The 22,972-nt window shown below is 34.3% G+C and overlaps 1 protein-coding gene across 9 annotated transcripts in view; it reads left to right on the top strand.

Moving 5' to 3' along the window:
- DOCK9 (dedicator of cytokinesis 9) overlaps positions 1 to 22,972 on the top strand; it is a 124,190-nt gene that overhangs the window by 57,205 nt on the left and 44,013 nt on the right. For all 9 annotated transcript variants that reach the window (XM_074160668.1, XM_074160659.1, XM_074160683.1 and 6 more), the window contains exons 10-29: positions 3,266 to 3,340; positions 3,438 to 3,578; positions 3,941 to 4,141; positions 4,284 to 4,406; positions 5,602 to 5,684; positions 6,125 to 6,247; positions 8,051 to 8,130; positions 8,212 to 8,399; positions 8,523 to 8,588; positions 9,172 to 9,264; positions 9,557 to 9,680; positions 10,058 to 10,179; positions 11,579 to 11,665; positions 12,313 to 12,402; positions 14,899 to 15,014; positions 15,153 to 15,222; positions 15,356 to 15,481; positions 15,611 to 15,682; positions 21,680 to 21,826; positions 22,518 to 22,601. In XM_074160668.1, the coding sequence (XP_074016769.1) occupies positions 3,266 to 3,340; positions 3,438 to 3,578; positions 3,941 to 4,141; positions 4,284 to 4,406; positions 5,602 to 5,684; positions 6,125 to 6,247; positions 8,051 to 8,130; positions 8,212 to 8,399; positions 8,523 to 8,588; positions 9,172 to 9,264; positions 9,557 to 9,680; positions 10,058 to 10,179; positions 11,579 to 11,665; positions 12,313 to 12,402; positions 14,899 to 15,014; positions 15,153 to 15,222; positions 15,356 to 15,481; positions 15,611 to 15,682; positions 21,680 to 21,826; positions 22,518 to 22,601 (2,211 nt within the window). The remainder of the gene's footprint in view (positions 1 to 3,265; positions 3,341 to 3,437; positions 3,579 to 3,940; positions 4,142 to 4,283; positions 4,407 to 5,601; positions 5,685 to 6,124; positions 6,248 to 8,050; positions 8,131 to 8,211; positions 8,400 to 8,522; positions 8,589 to 9,171; positions 9,265 to 9,556; positions 9,681 to 10,057; positions 10,180 to 11,578; positions 11,666 to 12,312; positions 12,403 to 14,898; positions 15,015 to 15,152; positions 15,223 to 15,355; positions 15,482 to 15,610; positions 15,683 to 21,679; positions 21,827 to 22,517; positions 22,602 to 22,972) is intronic.

A 22,972-nucleotide genomic window follows, 5' to 3' on the forward strand; every position in this document is an offset into this window, starting at 1 on the left:
TGACATGCTGTTTAAAAGCAGCATGTTTTGTTATTTTATTAGTTTATTTTATTTTGCATATTTCGTATTGTTTTATTGCATGCAGGTAAGTGCTAGAGTATTTTTACAGAAAGCTAGTTATACTAAAGTCAGGTTTCATTTTTATATTTAGAAGTCCCGAGGAGCTTAATAGTATTTCCTCTTTGCTGAGGATCTGTCTGACCTAGTAACTACTCGTGAAGGGAGTGCAGAAAAGAGAAACGGAGAACAAGCAGTACAACAAATTCTGTCTATTACAATAGCTGACATATCAAAAGATGCAGTCAGAATACATTAACAGGTTTTTAGCACCCAAATTGGTTGGCTGACTTAATTCTTTCTATTACTGCTTTGTAATCGACTTAGCACATGTACACAAAAGGCTATTATGTGATAATTTAACTCTAGCTATGGCTGTATTTGGAAATTAATTTGGATTGTGGTGCATACAATCAAGTCTTCCTCGGAATAGCTGTAAGCATCAAACAGACATGAGGCTATGAAAATTTATTTCAGAAACAAATATAAAATTAGATGCTCTTTTTGTATAGATGATTTAAAGGTCTCTTCCAATAAAAATGATTCTATGATTCTGTTAGTCTATGATTTTTCTTTCTTTATAGTCAGAGTTATTGGAATGCTTAGGTTCCGTATGACTTCCAGAGGGAATTTTTATTCAGGGTTGCAGCACCTGCATGTAGTTTTAGTACTAGAAATGCTGCTGTTTCTATAACCTTCTGATTGGAAGCATGCAGCTCTTTAAGCTAGGTATTTTTCTAGCAGGTTATTTTTCTCAGCTTTTAAGGGCTGCTTTTTTTAATTCCATGGTTATAACCCATTTAAATTTCTGGTTCCTTCAAAATAAGTTTTTCAGTTTTCCACTTCTAGTTCATCTTTACTAAATACCTTTCAAAATAGTTAGCTCTAGTGTATTTTTCTAGCCTCTTTTCCCTGAGGAGAAGTACAGGGAAAAATCTGCCTGTTTGCATTAGTACACCATGCCTTAACTTGATTACTCTATATAAATGCTATTTGTTTTGAGAATTTTTTTGTCCTCTGTTCTTTCTTGCATTGTCTTTTCAGCTGTTATTTAGGTTTGTTTCTTTTTTTCCCCAGTGGAAGACTTAGAAGGCATTGAGCCTTCTTTTAGAAGAGTTTATAGTTGCTGTATTATTTTTGTTAGTTCTAGGAGAAGATTTCCACAATAGTTGACCTCATATCCTTATGAGGAAAGAAAAATTCCTTCAGGGGTGATTGTAGAGCACCTGACAATAGGGGAAAAAACAGTCTTCTTAGGAAAGGTTTAACCCTTGTGAGTACATCTCCAAGCCTTCATTTTTCTATAAACAGCTATTAGTTTATAACATAAACTAAATAAGATGGTATTGTGTGCTTCAGTGCACAGATGTGCACACATATATCTCAATCTGTCTGTCCTGCCTACTTCATGTTCCTTTTATCTGTAACTTAAGTACCAACAGTGAATGTAGGGGTTTTGTTGGTTTTTAATCTTCAGAGAAAACAAATTTGACCTCCTTTTTAAATAACTATGAGACTGTCATGACCAGTGTACCCAAGTACCTCTTTAACCATTATTGGTCCCAGTATTCCTTGAGGTAGGAAAACATTGTCCCTGTTTTACAGATATGGAAATGGGATTACAGAGTCACTGCCGTGCTGTAGACGGAGTCGATTACTACGTACATTTTCAGTTCCTGACTTCTGACCGACTGCCCAAATCCGTTAGCCAAAAATGCATATTTTTGTCTTGTCTTTAGTGCACAAAACACCAAGGAATCTAAAACTATTCAAGATGCTTTAGCTGAAACAGTTTCTGTCTTGCTGCTATGACTAGATCATCTTCCTCTTCAGTTCTTGCCACTGACTATTCCCTATCCAAAATATACATGCAACCTTCTTGCCATCTTTAAACTTCTTCACAGTTTAGTCAAGTATTTTTCAATCATACCAGCTGTTGAACAAGCAAGATTTGCTAGTACTCTGCTGGTATCAAGTATCTGGTTGTGTCTTCCACAGCATCTTATCTTTTCTTTCATGTGTGTTAAAGATTACAAAGTGAAGTAAATGAAATCCATTAGAGCATCTATTCTCAAATCACATCTTGGAAGTTCCTCTTCTGAAATGCATCCTTTAAGTAAAATTCTTTTTCATTATCAATGTAAAATAGAATTTTGAGTTGATGTTTTTTTGGTTGGTTTTTATCTTTTTCTTGAGACACAGCAGGTGTTTCTTCAAATCCCAGCAAAACAGATGTAGAAAGTAGATCACTTCCAGCTGATGGTCAGTGATGAGCATTCTGGGTTGGTAACTTCTTTTAACCTATGCAGTCTGGTGCCAAAAATAGGCACCTGTGTGTAATATAATACCTTGTACCCTTGTTTAACCAGCTACTACTTTGGGCATGGCAGTTCTCCTACATGGGTAATTTTGGCACATGCATATGTGTATTTTATGTTCTGTGACTTTAAAAACCATAGAACACTCTTTAAATAATACCTTTTTTTTAAAAAAGTGACCTATATATACCAACAGCTTTCACATTCTATTTCGTTCCACTTTACTTTTGTTTTACTGTCAATAGGTAGGTATCCACAAATCCCAGGCAGGATCAGTGTACAGTGTGCTCTGCAAAGTCACTTTTCAGTCTGAGGGTTTTATCTTTTGGAAGTTTTTTGGGTTTTTCCATCTACCCACAGGAAAACCACTTCTTTGGCAGTAGAGCTCAAGAAAAGAAAAGGAAAAAAAAAAACCCAAGAAAGAGAAAAAAGAGAGCAAGCTATGATGGTGTTTCTTAATTTAGGTAACCTTTTGTTTCCTGAGTAATCTTAGAGTCTCAGGATAGCGCTGAGCTTTAACCTACATTCATACATTTTTTTTTCTTTTTTAATAAAGTAGTATTTTGAAAGTTACTGTTTAAGGAGGCAAAGTGCTATATGAGCTACACTGGAGTATACTTCCCATGAGCTTGGAAGGTTACACATTGCTGATCTAAGTTTTTGTGTTTCTAGGCCTGGAAAAGCCTTTAGAGGAGAAGAGTCTTCTCTCACTTTTTACTCAAACGTGATGGAGAAATTTAAATTAAGGAGTTGCAAAGCTCGGTTAGGGAGAGAAGAGTGCATGTATTGAAATCATGTAAAGTGTTGAACATCAGAGAAAAAAGAATGAAATTGAAAACCACTTTGATTTAATAGTGTGCTATTAAGACTTTTATTCTTATTTTGAACAGAGCACCAGAGAAGCAGAGATCAAGTTGAAAAGTGAAAGCAGAGTTAAACTTTTTGCCCTGGATCCAGATGCACAGGTTAGACTATTTACGAGGAAGCATGTTACCTTCTTTTATGTTGATCCTTTGGAGAGGAAAAACAACTTACCTTAATCTTTCTTTTCTCTTTTTAAAGAAACTTGACTTTTCTGGTATTGAACCAGAAGTGAAGCCATTTGAAGAGAAATTTGGAAAAAAAATTCTTGTCAAGTGTAATGATTTAGCTTTTAATTTGCAAAGCTGCGTTGCAGAAAATGAAGAAGGACCAACAACAAATGTAAATAATAAATTATTTTCTGTTAATATGGTAATGAATGTCTTTAATATTTTCTTGGAACTTCTTAGTGGCTGGAATTCCCTGCTGTGATTGAGAAACTATATTGTGGGGGTTTTTTTTCTTATTCTTTTAAGTCAAAATGAGAGCCTAAATCCTACAAAATGTAATTTTGCTACTAATCTTTTTGTTATGTTGTTGAAAGTGGAATTTTTCTTTTACTCTTACATCTTGTCAGTAATATCTAGAGAGATGGCTGTGTGTAACTGTTTATAAAAATGTTACTTACCTTCCTTTCATACATATTTTTTCAGTAATATAGATGCCAGCAATGACATTTGCTTCTTTTTTTTTTACATGTCTAGGTAGAACCTTTCTTTGTCACATTATCACTGTTTGATATTAAAAACAACAGGAAGATTTCGGCAGATTTCCATGTTGACTTGAACCATGCCTCAGTAAGACAGATGATATCCAATGCATCTCAACAAATGGTGAATGGCAGTGGTGACAGCTTACGTGGAGTTCAAGACATTCATGAAACAGTGTTACAATATCCAAAGCAGGTAAGAACTAGTAACGTAAAGAACTAGTAGGATTTTGTATGCAAGTAGAGAGTTTTCCTACATGCTTCGGATGGCTTTCTATTGTGTGATGCAAAATGTGTGTGCATTTTCCTTTTATATTTATCTCTTGTTTTATTTCTAGGGAATATTCTCAGTCACATGTCCACATACTGACATTTTCCTTGTGGCTAGAATAGAAAAAGTGTTACAGGGAAGTATTACACATTGTGCTGAACCGTATATGAAAAGTTCAGATTCTTCAAAGGTATGTTATCTTCTTCTATAGCATGTAAAAAATGCTGAGGCGGGACAGGTTAATTTCAAATTAATGGATATCAATCAAAAGCTTAGTTCTTTTATAGGAAATTCAGATAGTAAGTTACTTTTCTTTATTTCACTTTTTGGTGACCATAGTTTACTGTAACTTTATCCGCACTCTTGCTGTTTTTTCCCTTTGGAAGTATTGAGATCATTAAGCAACTGTTTTTACGTATAAAATGCTTTGCAGATATGATAGAACTCCAAATCACTTTTGGAAATAAGCCATTGAAACATCTTAAGTTTGCAGGAGTCTAAGATGACATAATATTTTAAAGTTTTCTGAAACATATCTACAAGAAGCTTTGTCAGTTGCTGCTTCTTGTTTGTCGCTGAAGAAATAGAGTTTTAATTTTGTTGGTTTACAGTTGTGCTTAAATAGTTGGACCAGGATACTAGGAGAAAAAGTGGGTTTTTTTAAGCAATGTCAGTGACTGTTGACATTCTTCCTGTTTTCAGCTAGTGAAAGGGAAAAAGGAAGGGTTAACTTTCAGTCTCTGCAGAGGAACAGTGTTCTTTCTTACAGATTTAATGCTGGCTAAGCTACATGTGAAAAAACCTGTATTTTTCACTTGGCCTTAGTATAGATCAGACTACTGATTTGCTTTTCCGGGAATACTTGAGATTTTTTTTCAGCTATCCTTGGAAAACAGCAGCTTTGTATTTTAGGAGTCTGGTTTTGAAGTGTGTACACTGACTGTTACTGAGTTAAAACAAACCTGAACTGAGTAACTGATTTTGGTGGTCTTGGGCCTGAGCCACATGGGAAGCTTAAGTAAGCCCAAGTGTTCCCAGATTTGATGCTGAGTGTTAGACTTGTGTTGCCCTGTACTGTAGGACTAGCCAATAGGAGCATTCATGGCTATATTAACTTAAGCTGTTCTGGTATCCATTTGTTTGTAATTTTATACAATTGAACACTTAGTTTGGATCTCTTTTTTTTTTTGTTCTTATTCTCTGGGATTACACCTGTTTAACCTGAACTGAATTGTTAAGAGGTATTTTCATTTGTCTTTCACTCACATACCTAGGATAATTCTTCTAAAGAAGATTTTTCATCAATGTGTGGGTTTTTTTCCTGTGTACTAACAATGCAAAAAATGTAGCTTTTTAAACATGGCTATTTCTTATGTCCTTTGTAGGCTGCGCAGAAAGTTTTGAAGAATGCTAAACAGGCATGCCAGAGATTAGGTCAATATAGAATGCCTTTTGCCTGGGCAGCTAGGTAAGGACAGATCTTGTCAATCTGTATTTTGTCCTAACTTTTCTTTAACCTTATTTTCTGTATCTCACATCTTGTAAAACTTAATATGCTATTTAAATTATTTCTTGTTTTACTTTCAATTAACCAAAGATTTCTGACAAACTTAATGCTCAGCTTTGTAGTAGGAAAAAAAGTTATAAACATTCATTATTAGTCAAACCATTGAATATTGCCAACTGTTTTCTGTTGTCAATATCTTTTATTTTACTAAGAATAAAATCATTCACACTTGATTTGTTAGACTGAGCTATTCATATGTTAAAACTCACCTACAATGACAAGAGTATTAAATGCTTAATATAAAGGATGGTGTGGCATGTTCTAATCTTGTAGTAAAGAAATTTCCTGAACACTTTCAACACTTTCATAAACTCATCTGAAAGCAAGATTTTGACTTTCAGGACGCTGTTTAAAGATGCCTCAGGAACCCTGGACAAAAATGCAAGATTTTCTCCTCTCTTCAGACAAGACAGTAATAAACTTTCAAATGAAGATATGCTGAAATTGTTAGCAGATTTCAGGAAGTAAGTCCAATTTCCCCCCTTTAAAAAAACAAAACCAAACCAACCACACCCTGACACACCTCTCCCAAGTCCCACCGTTTTTTTGTTACAGTCTTGAAGTAGAGCATATAATCTTTTGATACATGTATTTATATGTTTTTTGCTTCAAATATAGAAGTTGTATAAATATAATCAAGACCTTCATACAAGCTACAGGATCTTGGGGGCTACAAGCAGGACTGAAGTATTATGCCATGTCTAACATGCAGTAAGCATCATATCCTGAAGCAGCTGTGTTAGGAATTATGCTTGCACAATACACTCTTCTGCTTCTCAAAGGAAAACAATTATGAGCATAAATCATATGTTTGCTGACCTTGGACAGAGAATGCTAGTGCTCAGGGAAAGGGATTCAAGCCAGTATCCAGTCCACCTTCCTTGGGAGCACATGTGGCTCAGGATGCCTAAATAACAGAACACTGGTCATTCTTTCTTACAAGGTGTTCCTGAAGACTGCATCAGTTTGGGTGCAAGGCACGCAAATCTCCCACTGACAGATGACCCTATTAATAAACTAGTTTTAATCTCCTTATTAAATAGGATGTAAAATAATAGAGCAATCTTTGCTGCTTCGCAAAGGCATTTCCACTTTTGTTATGGTACAGTTAGCTGGAGTTGTATTAATTTGAACAATCACTAATCATATGAGGCTTATATGAACCCATAAAAGGCTTGGGCTATAGTTTCTTTATTTTATACTTGCTTACCAAATCTGCTAAGGAGATGAGGTTTGTAATAGATATTTTGTTTCCGTTTTAGCAAGCTGCTTAAAGTTTCATTGAAGTTTACATAGCATTGAAATTGTTGTGTACTGATACTCCTTGCCATAAACAATATTATTGAAACTGAAACAAATATAGTAAATTAGCCTGCCACATCACTTTACTTTGTGAGTCAAGGAAATGTGCTTGGTTATTTTAGCATCCTGTTTGTAGAATCATGCAGTATTTTACAGGAATTTTTGTAAAAGAGATTGTAATGTCTAAGACTTAGGTATTGGAATTAAAGTCGAGACTCCAACCAGAAAAAGTTACTTGCTTCACAGCATGGGCTGGCATTTTGGGAAAATTTTACATCTGCTTCCTCTGCAATAATTTGAAAAATCATGCTGCTGACTATCTTTACTATAAAGAGTTCTACACTGGTATTTTAATGTGGAAAATACTCCTGCTTCAAATTCTATTTCTGAATTAGCTACATGATAACATCTAAGAAAATTCATAGCAGGCTAGATAATAGTAAATATTTTGCAGGGTGAGTTATTAGTCTAGAAAAAGGAGGAGGTAGGAAAAAAATTACCAAGTAGAAGACGCTTCTTGTTAACTTACTGATTTTTCTCCCCCTTCACTTTCCCCCAAGTTTACCCCATTACCATAAATGCTTATCATTGGCTGTTGAGGTTTAAAAAGCTTACTTATAGGTCCTCTCTTTGCTGCAAATGATAGCAAGTTATTACATGGCAAACAAAACCTATCTTTGACAAAGTTTTTCATTTTCATTTGAAGAAAAAAAACATCATGCTTTTTTCTTAACCTTTTCTCGTGAATAAAGCTTTGCTTTTTTTTTTTGAGAATTTAAAGAAGAGGGAAACTGTGAATTTAGGCAAAAAGCAAGACTAGATAAGTCATCCACCCCCAAACCACCTCTGCTCTAATACTCCTATTTCAGGATGTTACTTTTGCCTCTGTTTCCTATTATCTCTTTTGTCTGGCATGTGGTAGTTTTGCATTTAGCCTGACTTTGAGGTTTTTTTCCTTTCTATAGACCTGAAAAGATGGCCAAACTTCCTGTTATTTTAGGAAATCTGGATGTTACAATTGATAACGTGTCACCAGATTTTCCAAGTGAGTATTAATAAACACTGTTAAATGGGCATTCAGGGTTTTTCTCTTCAGTTTTTTATTGGTTTTTAAATGTGTTTTCAGATTATGTTAACTCATCGTACATTCCCATGAAACAGTTTGAAAACAGTACCAAGACACTAATAACGTTTGAAATAGAGGAATTTGTTCCCTGTATACCAAAACACACTCAGCCTTTCACCATCTACAACAATCATCTTTATGTTTATCCAAAGCACTTGAAGTATGACAGTCAAAAGTCTTTTGCCAAGGTGAGTACAGGAAAACTGTACATTCTTCTTTCTCAGGTTTGGTTAAGATTGTTTACATATTATATTTCTGTTCTGATCCTTACTGTTAAGTGTTTGTGGTTTTGTTTTTAAATACTGCTTTAGGCTAGAAACATTGCAGTATGTATTGAGTTCAAGGATTCTGATGAAGAGGATTCTTTGCCTTTAAAGGTTAGTCTTTTGATTTTTGTGACTGATAAAATAGTCGATAGTTAAGTAACACAGTAGTACTGGATTAATTTATCTAGTTTGGGATGGCAGCTTTCTGTCCTCCTTTTGCATTTGGCATAAGAGTATCTTCTAGATGACTTGCTTGCTTTTAATATAAAAGATTACTAAAGAACCATCAGAGGATTTCATTTCTTTGTATCAACAAAAATGCCAAGAATACACTTGTTGAGAACAAGGGTGGCTTATGCCTATTCTACAGGAGGAATTCTTTAAGTTAAAACAGTAAAGCTTTAGGTCAACCGCAGAGCCAAGCTCTGTGTTTGTTTACAAGTTACCACAGTGTGTAAGAGGTGCCTGGAAGAAAAGAAGTAGAAAAATGTATAGGAGTCCTGAGGTGAAATTCAGCTCTACTGCACAGCAGGCGGACTACAGATCATGTAATTCCCTGTCTGTGCAAAGGAACCAAGTTAAATACACGTTAAAATACTTCAAATTCTAGGTGAAACAGATTCTAAACTGAGAGTGAAAAAGGATCTCAGGGGTTTTTTTTGTTCTTTTTTTTTTTTCTTTTTTCTATTATTAGTGTATCTATGGCAGGCCAGGTGGACCAGTATTTACTACAAGTGCGTTTGCTGCTGTTCTGCACCACCATCAAAATCCAGAGTTTTATGATGAGGTAAGCTACCTTTCTGAGGTAACTTTTACTGGTTTAAGTATTATGCAAGTTTCAAAAATACAAGAAAGGATTTGAGGATTGCAAAGTTCTTGATAATGATTTCAGTTAAATCAGACCACCACCCCACCCCCCTTTTCCCTGTAAGTAGAGTTTTGTAAGTTTCGTGTGTGTGATTCTTGATCTTGCTTCAAATAATATATAACCTGGATTGCTTTTAATGTGTGCAACCAGTAAGGCACATCACTGCTCTAGCTGAAGACTTCTACGAAGGTTGTGATTCTTTTCCTTTCAGATTAAAATAGAATTGCCCACTCAGTTACATGAAAAGCACCATTTGTTGTTCACCTTCTACCATGTCAGCTGTGATAATTCAAGCAAAGGGAGTACAAAGAAGAAAGATGTTGTTGAAACACAAGGTTTGTACACTAATGCTTTACTTCCGGTAACTACTAGGGAGATTTTATGAAGTATGCTTATCTAGTAACCTGTGGCTTTTGTAATCCATATAATGCTTTCTAATTACATTAAACTGGCTGAAAAATTTCATGAAGTATTTCTTTTAATTTAAATGTTTGAAATGTTGTTTAGAATGAATATCAAATATGTTTTTTCTGACCTCAGTGACATTTTATTTGCCTTATTAATTATTTCTAATCAATTGAGTTCAAATCATTTGGCCCTTACATTTTCTGGTTTATGAATTGCGTATCAGAAGTGTACAGTAAGACTTTTGTAAGGGTTTATTTAAAGATTCATAACATATTTAAAATTACTTGCCTTTCATGTTCCGTAGTTGGGTATTCTTGGCTTCCTCTAATAAAAGATGGAAGAGTGGTGACCAATGAGCAACACATCCCAGTATCAGCAAATCTGCCGTCAGGCTATCTTAGTTATCAAGAAGCAGGGGTTGGAAAGGTATGTTATATAAAATTGCTCTAATCTTTCAAAAAAAGAGGTGGAGAGAAGGTTTGGTTGTAATTCCTCAGTCTGATAAGACTTAAGTAATTTTCTAGTAGAATTTTTTTTTCTTTTATAGTTGAAATGGAGCACTTTGCAAAAGTTAGACATCTGACCTAGAGGAAACAAACCAACCCAGACAGAAATGGGAGACAAAACTTATGACTAAATTCTGACTTTTACAAGAATTCGAATCAACCTGCCCTAATATAGTTTTTCATTTAAATTGTTAAGTACTTATTACTGTTATTATTTAGCTGATGTACTTAGGAAATGTTTGTTTCATTTTTTTGTGGTAATAATTAACTGGAAGTTACAGTAATTTTAAAACTATATATTAACCTATTTTGAGTTTATGAAGATATGCAAATAATCTGAAGTGCTTTACTAAATTTTTTTTAGCATTTCATGCTGTCTCCTTTCAGTAAGTCCTTTATTCCTGAAAAAGTCTTATTCTCACATCTTGATTTTTGTGATCTTTATACTTCACTAGTAAAATTTATGGTTGTATTTTTCAAAGAAGAAAGCTTGCAAAATTGTAGTAATAAAAATGATACAGAGGAGGATACAAAATGTTAAATGTGATAGGAGATTTGACTAAGAGTGAAATGCAGAGACAAATTTGACTCATTTTGGAGGAAGAGGCCTAAAATCAACAGCAAGATGTGCTGCTCTCCTCCTATTCTACCACATTGTCTTTTTAAAACTCTGCTGTAAGCTTTCCAACCATCGTCTCCTTCACGTCTTTCATCTTTTCACATTGTAGGTGTATTCTTTATGCCTCTGCTATTTGTCTCTGCTCATAGCCATGGGTAGAAGGTTAGGACCAATATGACTAGTTGTATATCTAGTAGTAAATTATCTCCCTAACTGGTTGTCAGGGTAGGCAGCTGAGCATTCCCATTCTCAGTTCTTTGGAAATGAGATGGGAAGAACGCACTGGCTACTTCACATATCAGTGACCTATGTTAAGGTTTAAACTGTGTCAGTACCTGTGGAAATTCTTGTGTTATTTTTCTCTGAAAACTAGATATTTCTCTCTAGTCAGAAGTTTCTGTGCAGAGTTGTAGGGGAAACACGAAATCTGTGACTTACAGAAAAGCGATTTTGTTAGCCAGTGAGGAAACTACTATGGGACTTTAAAAAAAAAAATAAAAAAAAAATTTAAGCTTCATAAATGCTTTTGGTAATATTGCCTGCATAGTATTCCATTTTTTTATGAATTTATTCATTGCACACATTTCTTCAACCTGTTTTTTTTTAAAAAAAATTTGTTGTTTGTGGTACTGTAAACAAATTCTTTTACTTTGGTATACTACTACATTATTTAACTTTTCCTCTGCATGTGTCCGTGCAGCATTCTGGTCCTGAAATTAAATGGGTAGATGGAGGCAAACAACTGTTAAAAATATCGACTCATCTGGTGTCAACAGTGTACACACAGGTGAGTTATAAAAAAAATTAAATTAGATAAAGTTTTAGGAATAATGTAGGTTTGTTATTTGTATATACACTATTTGGGAAGTTTCTTAAATTCAATATGCTGATCTCTTACTTTTTTGTCTCTTGGACACTCTGCACGGTATCTCTCTTTTGCATCAGCTGTGAAAAACAGCAGACCTTAAATGGAAGCTATTCAAAACGTGAGCCTTTTGTCTAAAGTTGTCATCTATTCCAACCTGAATTTTCCTGTTAGATGAGAGGTCTTAGTTGTCTGAAAGCTATTTGCTGGCCTGTCTATAAAGCAATGAGTCCTGTTATAGTTGCTCTTAAAATACATATGATCAGTTGGGATAATTAACATTAAGTATGCTATTTTCTGCATGTTAGTTGGTTTTCAGCAAATAGATGTGGTGTTTTGTATAACAGGTATTCAAAATTCACTGGAAATTTCTCATGTGGATTAAAAAAAGAAATCAGTTCCATGTAGACTAAATTAATCTTTGGAGTAGTGCACTTCAATTATTTTTGAAAATTGAATCCACGGACACATGGATTTCTATATAAAAATATTTTTAATGTGTTCTGGTTTTTATTATGGATCATAATGTTAGATATTGTTTAATTTGTTGTTCTTTTTGTCTTTGACAGGACCAGCACTTGCATAATTTTTTTCAGTACTGTCAGAAAACAGAGTCTGGAGCGCGTGCACTAGGAACTGATCTTGTAAAATATCTTAAGGTATACAATGGCAGTGAATAATAGATAATACTTATTTATACTTTTGTGAAACCTAGGAGCTTCAGACATTTTTTAGGCCTCATTAATGGAATATGTAGTATAAAATGAACAAAGAGATACTTCCTGCCCTAGATAATTTACAATTGCAATATAAGAGGAAAGCGTGAGGAAATAATGAGACAGTATTGGTCAGTCTTATAAGTGATAATTTCAAAACACTAATGGTTTCGTTTGTCAACAGAATCAAATTGAACTCACATGGGAATGGTAAGGAATGATGACAAAATTTTCTAAAATTTTGCTTAGGAGATCATCGCTATCATTTCTACAGTTCTCTTTCAGGATTAGATCAATAGGGTACATGGTTTCCACACAAGTTTTTCTTAACCAAACAGGCCAGATATTTACTATGAAGCCCAAAATTCAGTCACTTTAAAATCTACATAAGGTATCACAAGTAACCACTGATTTTCTTAGGCACAACTGAGTTTCTTGTAACTGAATACCATCAATTAATAAAACTGGACTGTCTACTCAGGACATTTAAGTAAGAGCTTAACTATCCAATATGGCGTACTTCTGACATGCTAGACTTGCTTTGTGACCTTGGTTATATCAAAACCATACCTCTGAGCACTATTCCTTCCCCTGAGACTTCTGTGATCAACTTTGGTACAATGTCAGTCTCCTATTTGTCTTTATCGTTCTGGAATTTTGCAATCCCAAAAGGTGCTGGCAAAGCATATGCAATAATACAACTCCTTAGAAGGGTTCTGGCAATGGTAGCTTCACATCAAAAGGATAAGGCAAAGAACAAGTAGTCTTGTAACTGAACTTCATCATCCCCCAATGGTTACTTGGAATGAGTCACTAGAGATGCCTCTCGCTGGTGTTTCTGCTACTGACATTCTTGTTTTGATATAAGTTGTCGTTTCTCTGTTTCTCACTTAAAATATCAGTTTCAAATTCCTTGATAATTTTAGATGTGGAGCCATCCTTATTTCCACTGCTTTCTGCAGCAGCAGCAGTAATTGTACCAAATGGTCCCCAATTAGATGGCGCTAGCACTAAGCCTGGTTATGTCTATGCTATAATGGCAATGACATGTTTAAATACCTAGGACTTACTTTCCTTCACGAAGTCAGCGTGCTACTGGCAGAGCAGCTTGAATTACTGAACCTGACAAGTGTTCTATTCTCTGTTATATCTGCTGTTGCCCACCCTAACAGGATTTTGTGTAAGCACCATCTGACACTTCTAATTAAAGGTTTTATGAGACTCACCTGACTCAAGATGTTTGTAAGCTCTCCTTCATGTTTCATGATCCTAAACATCACTTAGCGTCTCATAAGTTGTGGTATCTGCTTGTAGTTACCTGCATTACTGCCTGAGGGATCAAAGGGCACAGCTACTTCCGGCAGTCTAAGTGTAATTGAGTTCTCAAAGACATCAGAAATTGGGTTACGAATCACTTCAGAGTCCTGCTTAAAACAGCACCTTTACCAAAAAACATCTGCATCCTGGACAAAAGCGTGAGCTGAAGTTCCATTTGCATGTCTACCCAACACTCTGATATTCGAGACCTATAGAAAAGATGCTGTAGTGTATGACTGCTGTTTCCAAGAAAATCACACATCACGTAGGAAGGAAGATTGTTTTGAGTCTTGAATAGTGTGAATGTGTGCTCAGGCAAACATTCAAAGACATGACAGCTACTTAAAACTGAACGGAAATGTTTCAAATGTGTCATCTGTACGCATGTTCAGCAAATATACTAATTTTTTTATATTTTTGTGTGTGTGTGTCAAACTCCCTTTAACTCTAGGGAATTTTGTGGCTAAAAACAATGTAGGCTGAAATGCCATACACTGCCTTTTATGTCAGGTTGGTTACGTCTGTAATACCTTTTGCACATGATGGAATGCAAGGGCATATCATGAAGAAGTTGAGTGGTTAGTAATTCACTGTCTCCAATTCCCAGCATTAGATAGTTAGGGATCTTAGTTCATTCTGTTTTTTAACATATTAGTTTATTGTTTTGCAGTAACTAGTATAACTAGTATTGCTCTTATCACAGGTAAGCAATGTGTATGTTTTTGTGGAACTTCTGTTTGCTGAATGTCTGCATCGGTGGACGAAATAGCAAAGCATACCAGAGTCAGTGTCAGCTTGCTGTGGCATACACAGGTCATCTTTTCATTGAAACATTACCTAGAATGCATTTGAATGGAAAAGTACAAATAGCTACTTCTAAAATCCTCTAAAGCCTGAGTTTTATCCCTAGTTTACCTAATTGTAGAAAATATTTGCCAAACATTTATGTTGGAAACTATTCTCAGTTGCATCCTGTGCAGTTGTATTTCAGGTAATTAACACCAAATAGTGCAAGCAGCATGTATTTTTGGAAAAAGACTTGCATTAAAATTTATTGTTTCAGAACTTGTGATTTAAATGCTGTTGTTTCAAGGGAGTGACAGTATTACTGCTTTCTTTTAGAGCCTTCATGCTATGGAAGGCCATGTGATGATAGCTTTCCTGCCGACTGTTCTAAATCAGTTGTTTAGAGTTCTCACTAGAGCAACTCAAGAGGAGGTTGCAGTCAATGTGACAAGGTAAAGGATTCTAAGTGCTTCATAGAATTTAAGTGATGACTGGGTTACCACATAAATCTGTAACTGAGGAACATTTTTGCTATTGCAATCATAGCTGTCTTTGTAGGCTTACGTGCTTTCTGTCTTCTGCCTGTTTAGGGTTATTATCCATATTGTTGCTCAGTGTCATGAAGAAGGCTTGGATAGCTACCTGAGGTCTTACGTCAAGGTAGGTAAAAGTAAATGAAATGTTTCCTTTTTTATGTCTTTAAAAAGAGTATATTTAAATTTAATTGCATCTGTTTAAATTTGTTTCATATTATGTCCTAGTTTCACATTATATTCTGGTTTTCCTCCCCAAGTATGCTTATAAAGCAGAACCCTACATTGCTTCTGAATATAAGACAGTACATGAAGAACTGACAAAGTCCATGACAACAATTTTAAAGCCATCTGCTGACTTTCTTACAAGCAACAAGCTACTTAAGGTATATATTGAACTGTACTTTTTACTATATGTTCTTATCTCATCAAAACTGAAGAATAAGAACTAGTTGTATTGAAATAGTTGTTGAATGCATGTGGCAATTTTACAGAATGTTTTCTTTTCTCTGCAGTATTCATGGTTTTTCTTTGAAGTTCTGATAAAATCAATGGCTCAGCATTTGATAGAAAACTCTAAAGTGAAGGTATGTCAACTTTTGCAAAAAAAATGTTATTCTGAAGAGAATTTATGTAGTCTCTTTCTCCAATCACATATTTTTATTGCATATTAGAAGAAAAAGTTTTATATATATGGTTATGATTAATGTATAATAACTTTATTTCCAAGAAAGGGACAGGAAAAAGCAAAGCAGCAGAAGAAATCAGTTGAAATATTAGACAGAAAAAACTACGGGGCTAGATTCAACATTATTATAAAAGGATAGAAACCCCTTAAAATCCATACGGTAGAGCAGTCTGTGTAAATCATCAGGCTCTTTAGTAAGATTTCTTAATACATATTGTACAATGAATCTGGAAGCAATAGATATCACCGTGAACTTTGATATAAGTACTACCGAAAAACACGTGGGCTTTTTCCTGAGCAGTACAGTAGCTGTGGTATAAAATTACTCTCAGAACAGTGAATCATGTAGTTTACAGTTCTTTTATATGCGAGAAGAAGTATCAATATTTAATTCTCTGTTATTTCCTGTGCTGGAAGGAGAATGCTAAAATTTTAGAAACACGTATTTTTCTACCAGCTTGCCTTATAAGCAGTATTTTTCTTACATTGCTAACAGCTTTTTAGTTTACTTACTTCTCTATTAAAACAAGTCTTGAAAATATAATTTCAAGTATACAAAATAGTCCCAGCTGAGTAACATACCAGGCTGATCTGAAATCTTTATCAGTATTTTCACTGTGTATTTAGAACATAACTGGAAGTCTGAAGTACACGATGGGGCAGGGAAATAGTTGTTCGGACAATGATCAGGAAAAAAGCTTTACGAGTGCTACACTTAATACTGTCTTTCTGAGGTACGGTCAGTAGAGTTTCAGTCCCAGTTCCGCTTACTTTACACATTTGGACTTTTCTATTTCAATAGATTTCATCTTTAAAGAGGTTATTGATTCCTTTTTCATTTAAGAAGCATGTGAACTCCATGTGATAAATGGTCAAATGAATTTTTCATCATTAGATACTCTCTAAAGCAATACGTTTGATGTCCAAATCAGAATAAAAATGTTTTCGTTTTCATGTTACTGCTTTACTTTTAGTTAGAAGAATTAAATCATATCACCAGACTGACTGTCATCTAGTAGTAAATAAAAAAAAATAATCTGCCTTAATACAGTATTCAACTGGACTCATTTTAGCACTAATTACTGATACATAATTTGCCAAATATCATAATAATAGAGAGGAAGAGCATGATTTGTGGATTCAAGTTGAACCACATCACACAGTAAAGATGCCTGGTTTCAGAACTGCACCCTTTGTAGAGATAGAAATTTGAAGCAGAGAATGATCCCCTCTCTTGTACTCAAAAGAAAGGATGAAATAATTTTTGTTTTTGAAATAAAATCTCAGCTTTTAATTGGAGCAGTGGTACCGGAAATTCTGGAATCTTTATTGGGAGATTTTTCTTAGAAACAGGTTAGACAATTGTTGTCAGGAAATGCATGTTTTGTGCAAAAATAACCTGATACACTCTAATATAGAGACATAAACTTTAACTTGGTACTTTTACTCTATTTAATCTAGAAATAGGTCTTTAGAATAGGTCTTTAGTTTGAGAGGGTGGGGGTAGTTGACTATTTACATGGTACAGGTACTACAGATTTAAGTATATTTTAAAGTGTGAAAGAGGGCAAGCTTTTATCACTAACTTCTTAAACTGCCTAGGGAACTGTGACAACTGCCATTTGTTTAGGAGATTTTAGAATGCAAATATACGCACAAAGGGTTTGCTATGGATGTAGTGCAGTCCATCCTTTCGCATTTAAGATGTCAAACTTCTTGCTCGTGTTAACAGATCAACTGTTTGGGAATTCCTCAAAATTTCTAGCAAAAAGAAAAGATATACAACTTTTTCTACCACTGATCAATAGAAATACTGTTTAATGCAAACCCAAGTAAGAAAAATATTCGGATGGACTTTTTTCTGTTCTTCCCTTCTTTTTTTTCTATTTCATAGTATGTGTTCGAACAATTTGGGATCTGTAAACTTGTATTTTCATTACTGATTTGATGTTCTTTGAATAAGGAGTTTCTGCCTCTGTTCACTCTGTGAATGGAGTATTTCTTATTTTACCCCACTATTTTGAACTTATGATAATCAGTTTAATTAATTGTACTAATTTAATTAATCAATTCAACTGAAATGAAAATATAATCTTACAAAGCAGAAAACACTGATTCTTAGTTAAAGCTGAAATTTTCTAGACACTTCTGAAATTGAATTAGAATTTTAAAATTTTAAAGTTACATTGAAAAAAATTGAAAGAATTTTTGTTGGTTTCAGTACTTACCTGGCAGTACTGGCAGTACTTCTTATTTTACAGTATTCAGCTCTGTGAGAAGATACAGGTTTTCTAATTACAGAATGTGGTGCATCTGGGCAAGGTATTCAAAACATGGTTTCTGTGAAACCTGTATAGCTTGAGGGTGTTTTCTATTGGATTTGGTAGGTGATGCTCTGAAAAGCAACAACATGCTCTTTTTGCTGGGCTCAACAAAGTTTATTTAGTTTTTCCTGATTTTAACAAACTTACAAAAATCCTCACAAGTTTGGAAACAGCATATTGGTTTAAAAAAAAACTTCAAAGAAACCACTAACTTGCTGTCATGCAAACCCATTTCCTTAATTTAATTATAACTTCCTTACAATAGGGATTACATTTTTAAATTGAGATCAGATGGTAGATAGAATAAGTACAGTAGAATGTCAGCTTTTTTTAAAGCAATCTCTGTAAACAAACAAAAAAATGCAATTTACTTTTCAGAATGACTCAGCCAGTGTCCATGTTTTTAGTATCCTTTCCCATGTCATCTGCATCTCTTCACATTACTGCTAGTTCTTGATTTTTTATTTTTTATTTTTAATTTTTATGATTATTTCTTTCCTAGTGCTATACTGACTCATTTCTTCAAAGCCTAATGTGTCTGTAATCCTAATAATAAATTATATTTGGAGAGCACCAGCATATACACCTGAGGAACAAATTCAGTTTAACAAGACTTTCATTTTAGGGAAGACAAAGCTGTTGAAGGAACAGTGTGTCAGTTATAGATGCCTGAGACTGATTTGATTACCTGGGGTTATGGAAAAATGGTGTGAATTGGGGTAGGCAATACCTATTACTCAGACCTCCATCTCTTTGATGTCGAAGTGACCTAAGTAACTATAAGAGAAGGCACTGATTATTGTCTTTTTTTAGTAGTAACAATGAGTAGCTGGGACCTAATGGCCTCAGGTTTGCTGTACTTGAAAGACTGAGCAATTCATTTTGTGATTTACTATATGCTGTAGATTACATGCTGTACAAACTGTGGTCTTCTGAGATCGATTTCTAAGGGCTGTTATAAGTAAGTTTAGGATTTTCATTAAAATGCACCAAAAGTTGTAGGCAGGAGACAATTCAATATATATTTATATTTCTGAAGATCAGTGTAGGAATTATGAACTTTCTTCAGGTGATATTTTACACCAACTTGTTGCATGAGATTTTGTCTATTACATGGGTTTGTATGATCATATAAATTCTGAAAAATTCTTGTTCATTTTAAGTAGTTTTTATGCTCTACACAATTTCATTTTAAAGAATGTTTGCTCTGCCTCTTAACAGCATGATTGTAAACAAGTGTTTTGTGGAAGGTGGGCTGAAAAAATACCAAGCATGGAAAGAGCATGATTCTCTTCAAAGAGCATACTAATTACTAGTTGCATTTTATTTCTGATTCCAAGTTGTCAGAAAGAAGTAGATAAACCACAAAAAAGTGATCTAAATACTGATGGCACTTTTAACTCTATAGGAGACCCCATTTTATTTCAGAAAATAAGGATGCATAGTGAGGTGGTTTTTTATAGACTTAGTAGGTTCTGTGGTCATAAATCTAAGATGCTAACAGTTCATGCAGAGATTTTCTTAGGCAACATTGAAACTACCAAAATGTTGCCATGATTCTGTTAGGACTTACAGATATAGAAGCATGGAGTAATTCTACCTAAAGAGGAAAAAAAAAAAAAACCAACCCCAAACTAAACCAAAACCCAAAAAACCCTACACCTAAGCCCCTAAGCTTGATACTGAAAAATACGTGTCTGGTTTCTGTTGATGTCCTACTCAATAGAGTGTTCTGCATGCTGTGTATACTAGTTGTATAGGTACCTCATTCATTTCAGGTTAATATTTTGTTTGTTTTTAATAGTACCTTCAAAAGCAACCCCAAAATATGAACTGTTCAATTGTACAAAGGAAAGAACCCTTTAGATTCTAGTACTTTCCGGTGTATCACCTTGAACTACTGTTCTTTCTCATTCTTCCCCTGCAACAACATGAAGTAAGGTTCATAGCTTATAAACTACTGGAGTGACTTTTTATGGCAGATTTTTGTTGTTGTCTCCACATTTCATGTTAAAAAAGACATTTCTACTTTTAGAAGTAACCTTGTTGTCATCTTCCCTGTGACATGAAAGAAGAATGAGCAGAGCTCATTTCTTGTTAGCATGTATCCTCATTCCTGAACATAATTTCTTGATTTACAAGCCCCTTAGATATCAAATAAATTATTTTGCTAGCTTTTTTCTGTCTTACTGGGTAAAGTAATAAATGGAACATGCATTGAGATATTTCCTGCTTATGAGATCTGATAAAAAGATGCATTTCTGGATGCAGCAAAACTATTTCTATAGCAAGAATTTTATAGTATTTCTAAAAATACTAAATTGCTGTCCAATGAAATTTGAGTTGCAAGAACATTTTAGGACACTGACTAGCATACCCACCAACAGAATTTTTATTTTTTAATTGTTATTTTATTAATGAATACTGTTGAATACTATTTATACAGGGATGTTTTTCAACCTTAATTTTTTTCTTTTTTTTAAATAGAACTGTAGAATTTGGAGCTCAGTTCAAACACGAAAGGATCAAATTGTGCAATCATCAATTTATGCAGAGCCCTTGACAATGACTTGTTCTGCCTAGGAATGTTGCATTTAATATAGTTCACAAAACTCATTTAAATAACGAAGTATTCAGAGTGCTTGGATGTTTTGATTTCAGTTTTCAGGAAGGAAAGACATAATGACTGTACAATTGAAACAGTTTTTGTCAACGTCAGCTTCTTCAGCTTCACACCACCCATCATTAAGTCCCTTCAGACAAAAGACAGAATCTTTATTAAAGATCGTAAGATGTAGAGTAATAAAAGAGGCTTTGCAGTGCCAAAAAGCTGAAGAGAACTTACTGATCAGTACTGGTCAGAATGTTCAAAATCATTGGTGGAGATAGTATAGATGGTGAGTGGAAAGGAGGAAATTATGACATAGAGGAAATCTGACTGACAAAGTACCTAAAAGCAAGGGAGAACAGTTCTGACTGTGGAAACTTAAAACCATGGAGAGTAAGATTCTGAAGACTGGAAGAGCTGAGATTTGAAGCCGCTGATGAGCAAGAGAAAGAAAGAAGCATGGATGAGAACTTCCATAGCGGAAAAAGGCAAATTAGTTACTAAAAAGAAAAGAGAGTCTGATGATGCAGATACTGTATGTGAACCAGCCAGTGTCTGCTTTGGAAAAGAAGATGGATAAAATGAAAAGATTCCTTTTTATTCTTGGCTTCTGTCATCAAGTTTATTGTAGTATAGAGAAATATTAATGCATTACATTTACAAACTTTCATACATGGATTTTTGTCATCAAAGACTGCCTTGCTTGGATTTTAATTACAGATATTACTGCCTGTTGTAATATTTTCTTTTAACTAAATGCTCTTTTTTCCCCCTCAGTCTAGAAACTTCATGAAAATCTTGAATTTAAAGAATATGTTACTTTAAATGAAAAATGAGAAAATTTGAAAACTTTCTTTGTCCCCCCTCTCCCTGTCAGGTTATCTATATCTAATCTAAAGTAAGTTTTCTGATATATTTTGGTGTTATAAACTATATTAAATATTTTATCTGAATTTTTTTCTAGCTGTTGCGAAACCAGAGATTTTCTGCTTCCTTTCATCACGCAGTTGAAACAGTTGTTAATATGCTAATGCCACACATCACTCAGAAGTACAGAGACAATCCAGAGGCTTCAAAAAATGCAAATCATAGCCTTGCTGCCTTTATAAAAGTAGGTGACTTGGGCTCTGTGGCTACTTTTCCAATAATACTGCTTCATGGATTTCAAAGAATGTTAAAGCCAACTCCTATAAAATTGAATATGCATAATGCTTTTTAAGTGTAATTCTATGTCCAAGTTAAAATGCATTGAAGTATAATTTACATCTTCTGTAATCAGGAAGACATCTGTTGGAAAGTTTGATTATTTTTTTAATGAATTTATATTTTATCCAAAATGTATTTTAATTATTTTTTCCTTTGAAAAATATTATCTAGGTTACCTTCTAATCCTACAACAGCTTCATACATTGAGTAGTGGTTTATTTGCATTCATTTTATGTAGACAGACTTTCAGCGTCTTTCCTTTTTCAGCCAATAAGATCCAGTAGGGAGGAAAAAATGATGGGAAATAAAATGGTAGATAAAGCTGCTGGTGGCATGTCATTTTCATTTCTGTGAAGATATAGTTCTTCAAACTGGTTTTTTTTTTTCAATTTGTTTACATTCTGTACTCTAAGGGAAAATTTGATATTCATATGTGTATACATATATTTAGTTTGATTGTTTTATTGCTTTTTATATTCAAACTGAAATATCAATAATGTGTTTGGAAAATAAACTTGTTAAATACAGAAATATAATTACTGAGGACTGAGACAGTACTAAATCATTACTATCTTGGTTTTGCTTGTTTTCCCCAGAGGTGTTTTACTTTTATGGATAGAGGCTTTGTTTTCAAGCAAATCAATAACTACATCAGCTGCTTTGCTCCAGGAGATCCGAAGGTACTCAATGTTTTTAAACTACTTTTACGAGCTGCTTCTTCTTGATACACGTGGATAGAGTCCTGCATTAATTCTTCAGACTTCTTCCTAGTTACATTAAAAGTCCCTGTGCTGTGCCTATAGCATTTTTTTTTTCCATCAAATCACTTTTCCATATTTTGATTCCCATGTTCAAGTGCAACTTTATCACCCTAGAGCATGTGTACTGCAAAAGTGGTGGGGTTTGGGAGTGCAACACTAAGCAGAAATTTTAAATGTGAATGTGAGAGAGGCTAAATTTGGAAGAGTTGATATCTGATAAGTTTTTGTACATTTACTGTCATGTTGAAAGCATGTACCAGATGTCTGAAGAATTTCTTCTGTGGGTCTGA

Source organism: Numenius arquata, chromosome 1 (assembly GCF_964106895.1).
Source record: "Numenius arquata chromosome 1, bNumArq3.hap1.1, whole genome shotgun sequence".
Classification (NCBI taxonomy): domain Eukaryota; kingdom Metazoa; phylum Chordata; class Aves; order Charadriiformes; family Scolopacidae; genus Numenius; species Numenius arquata.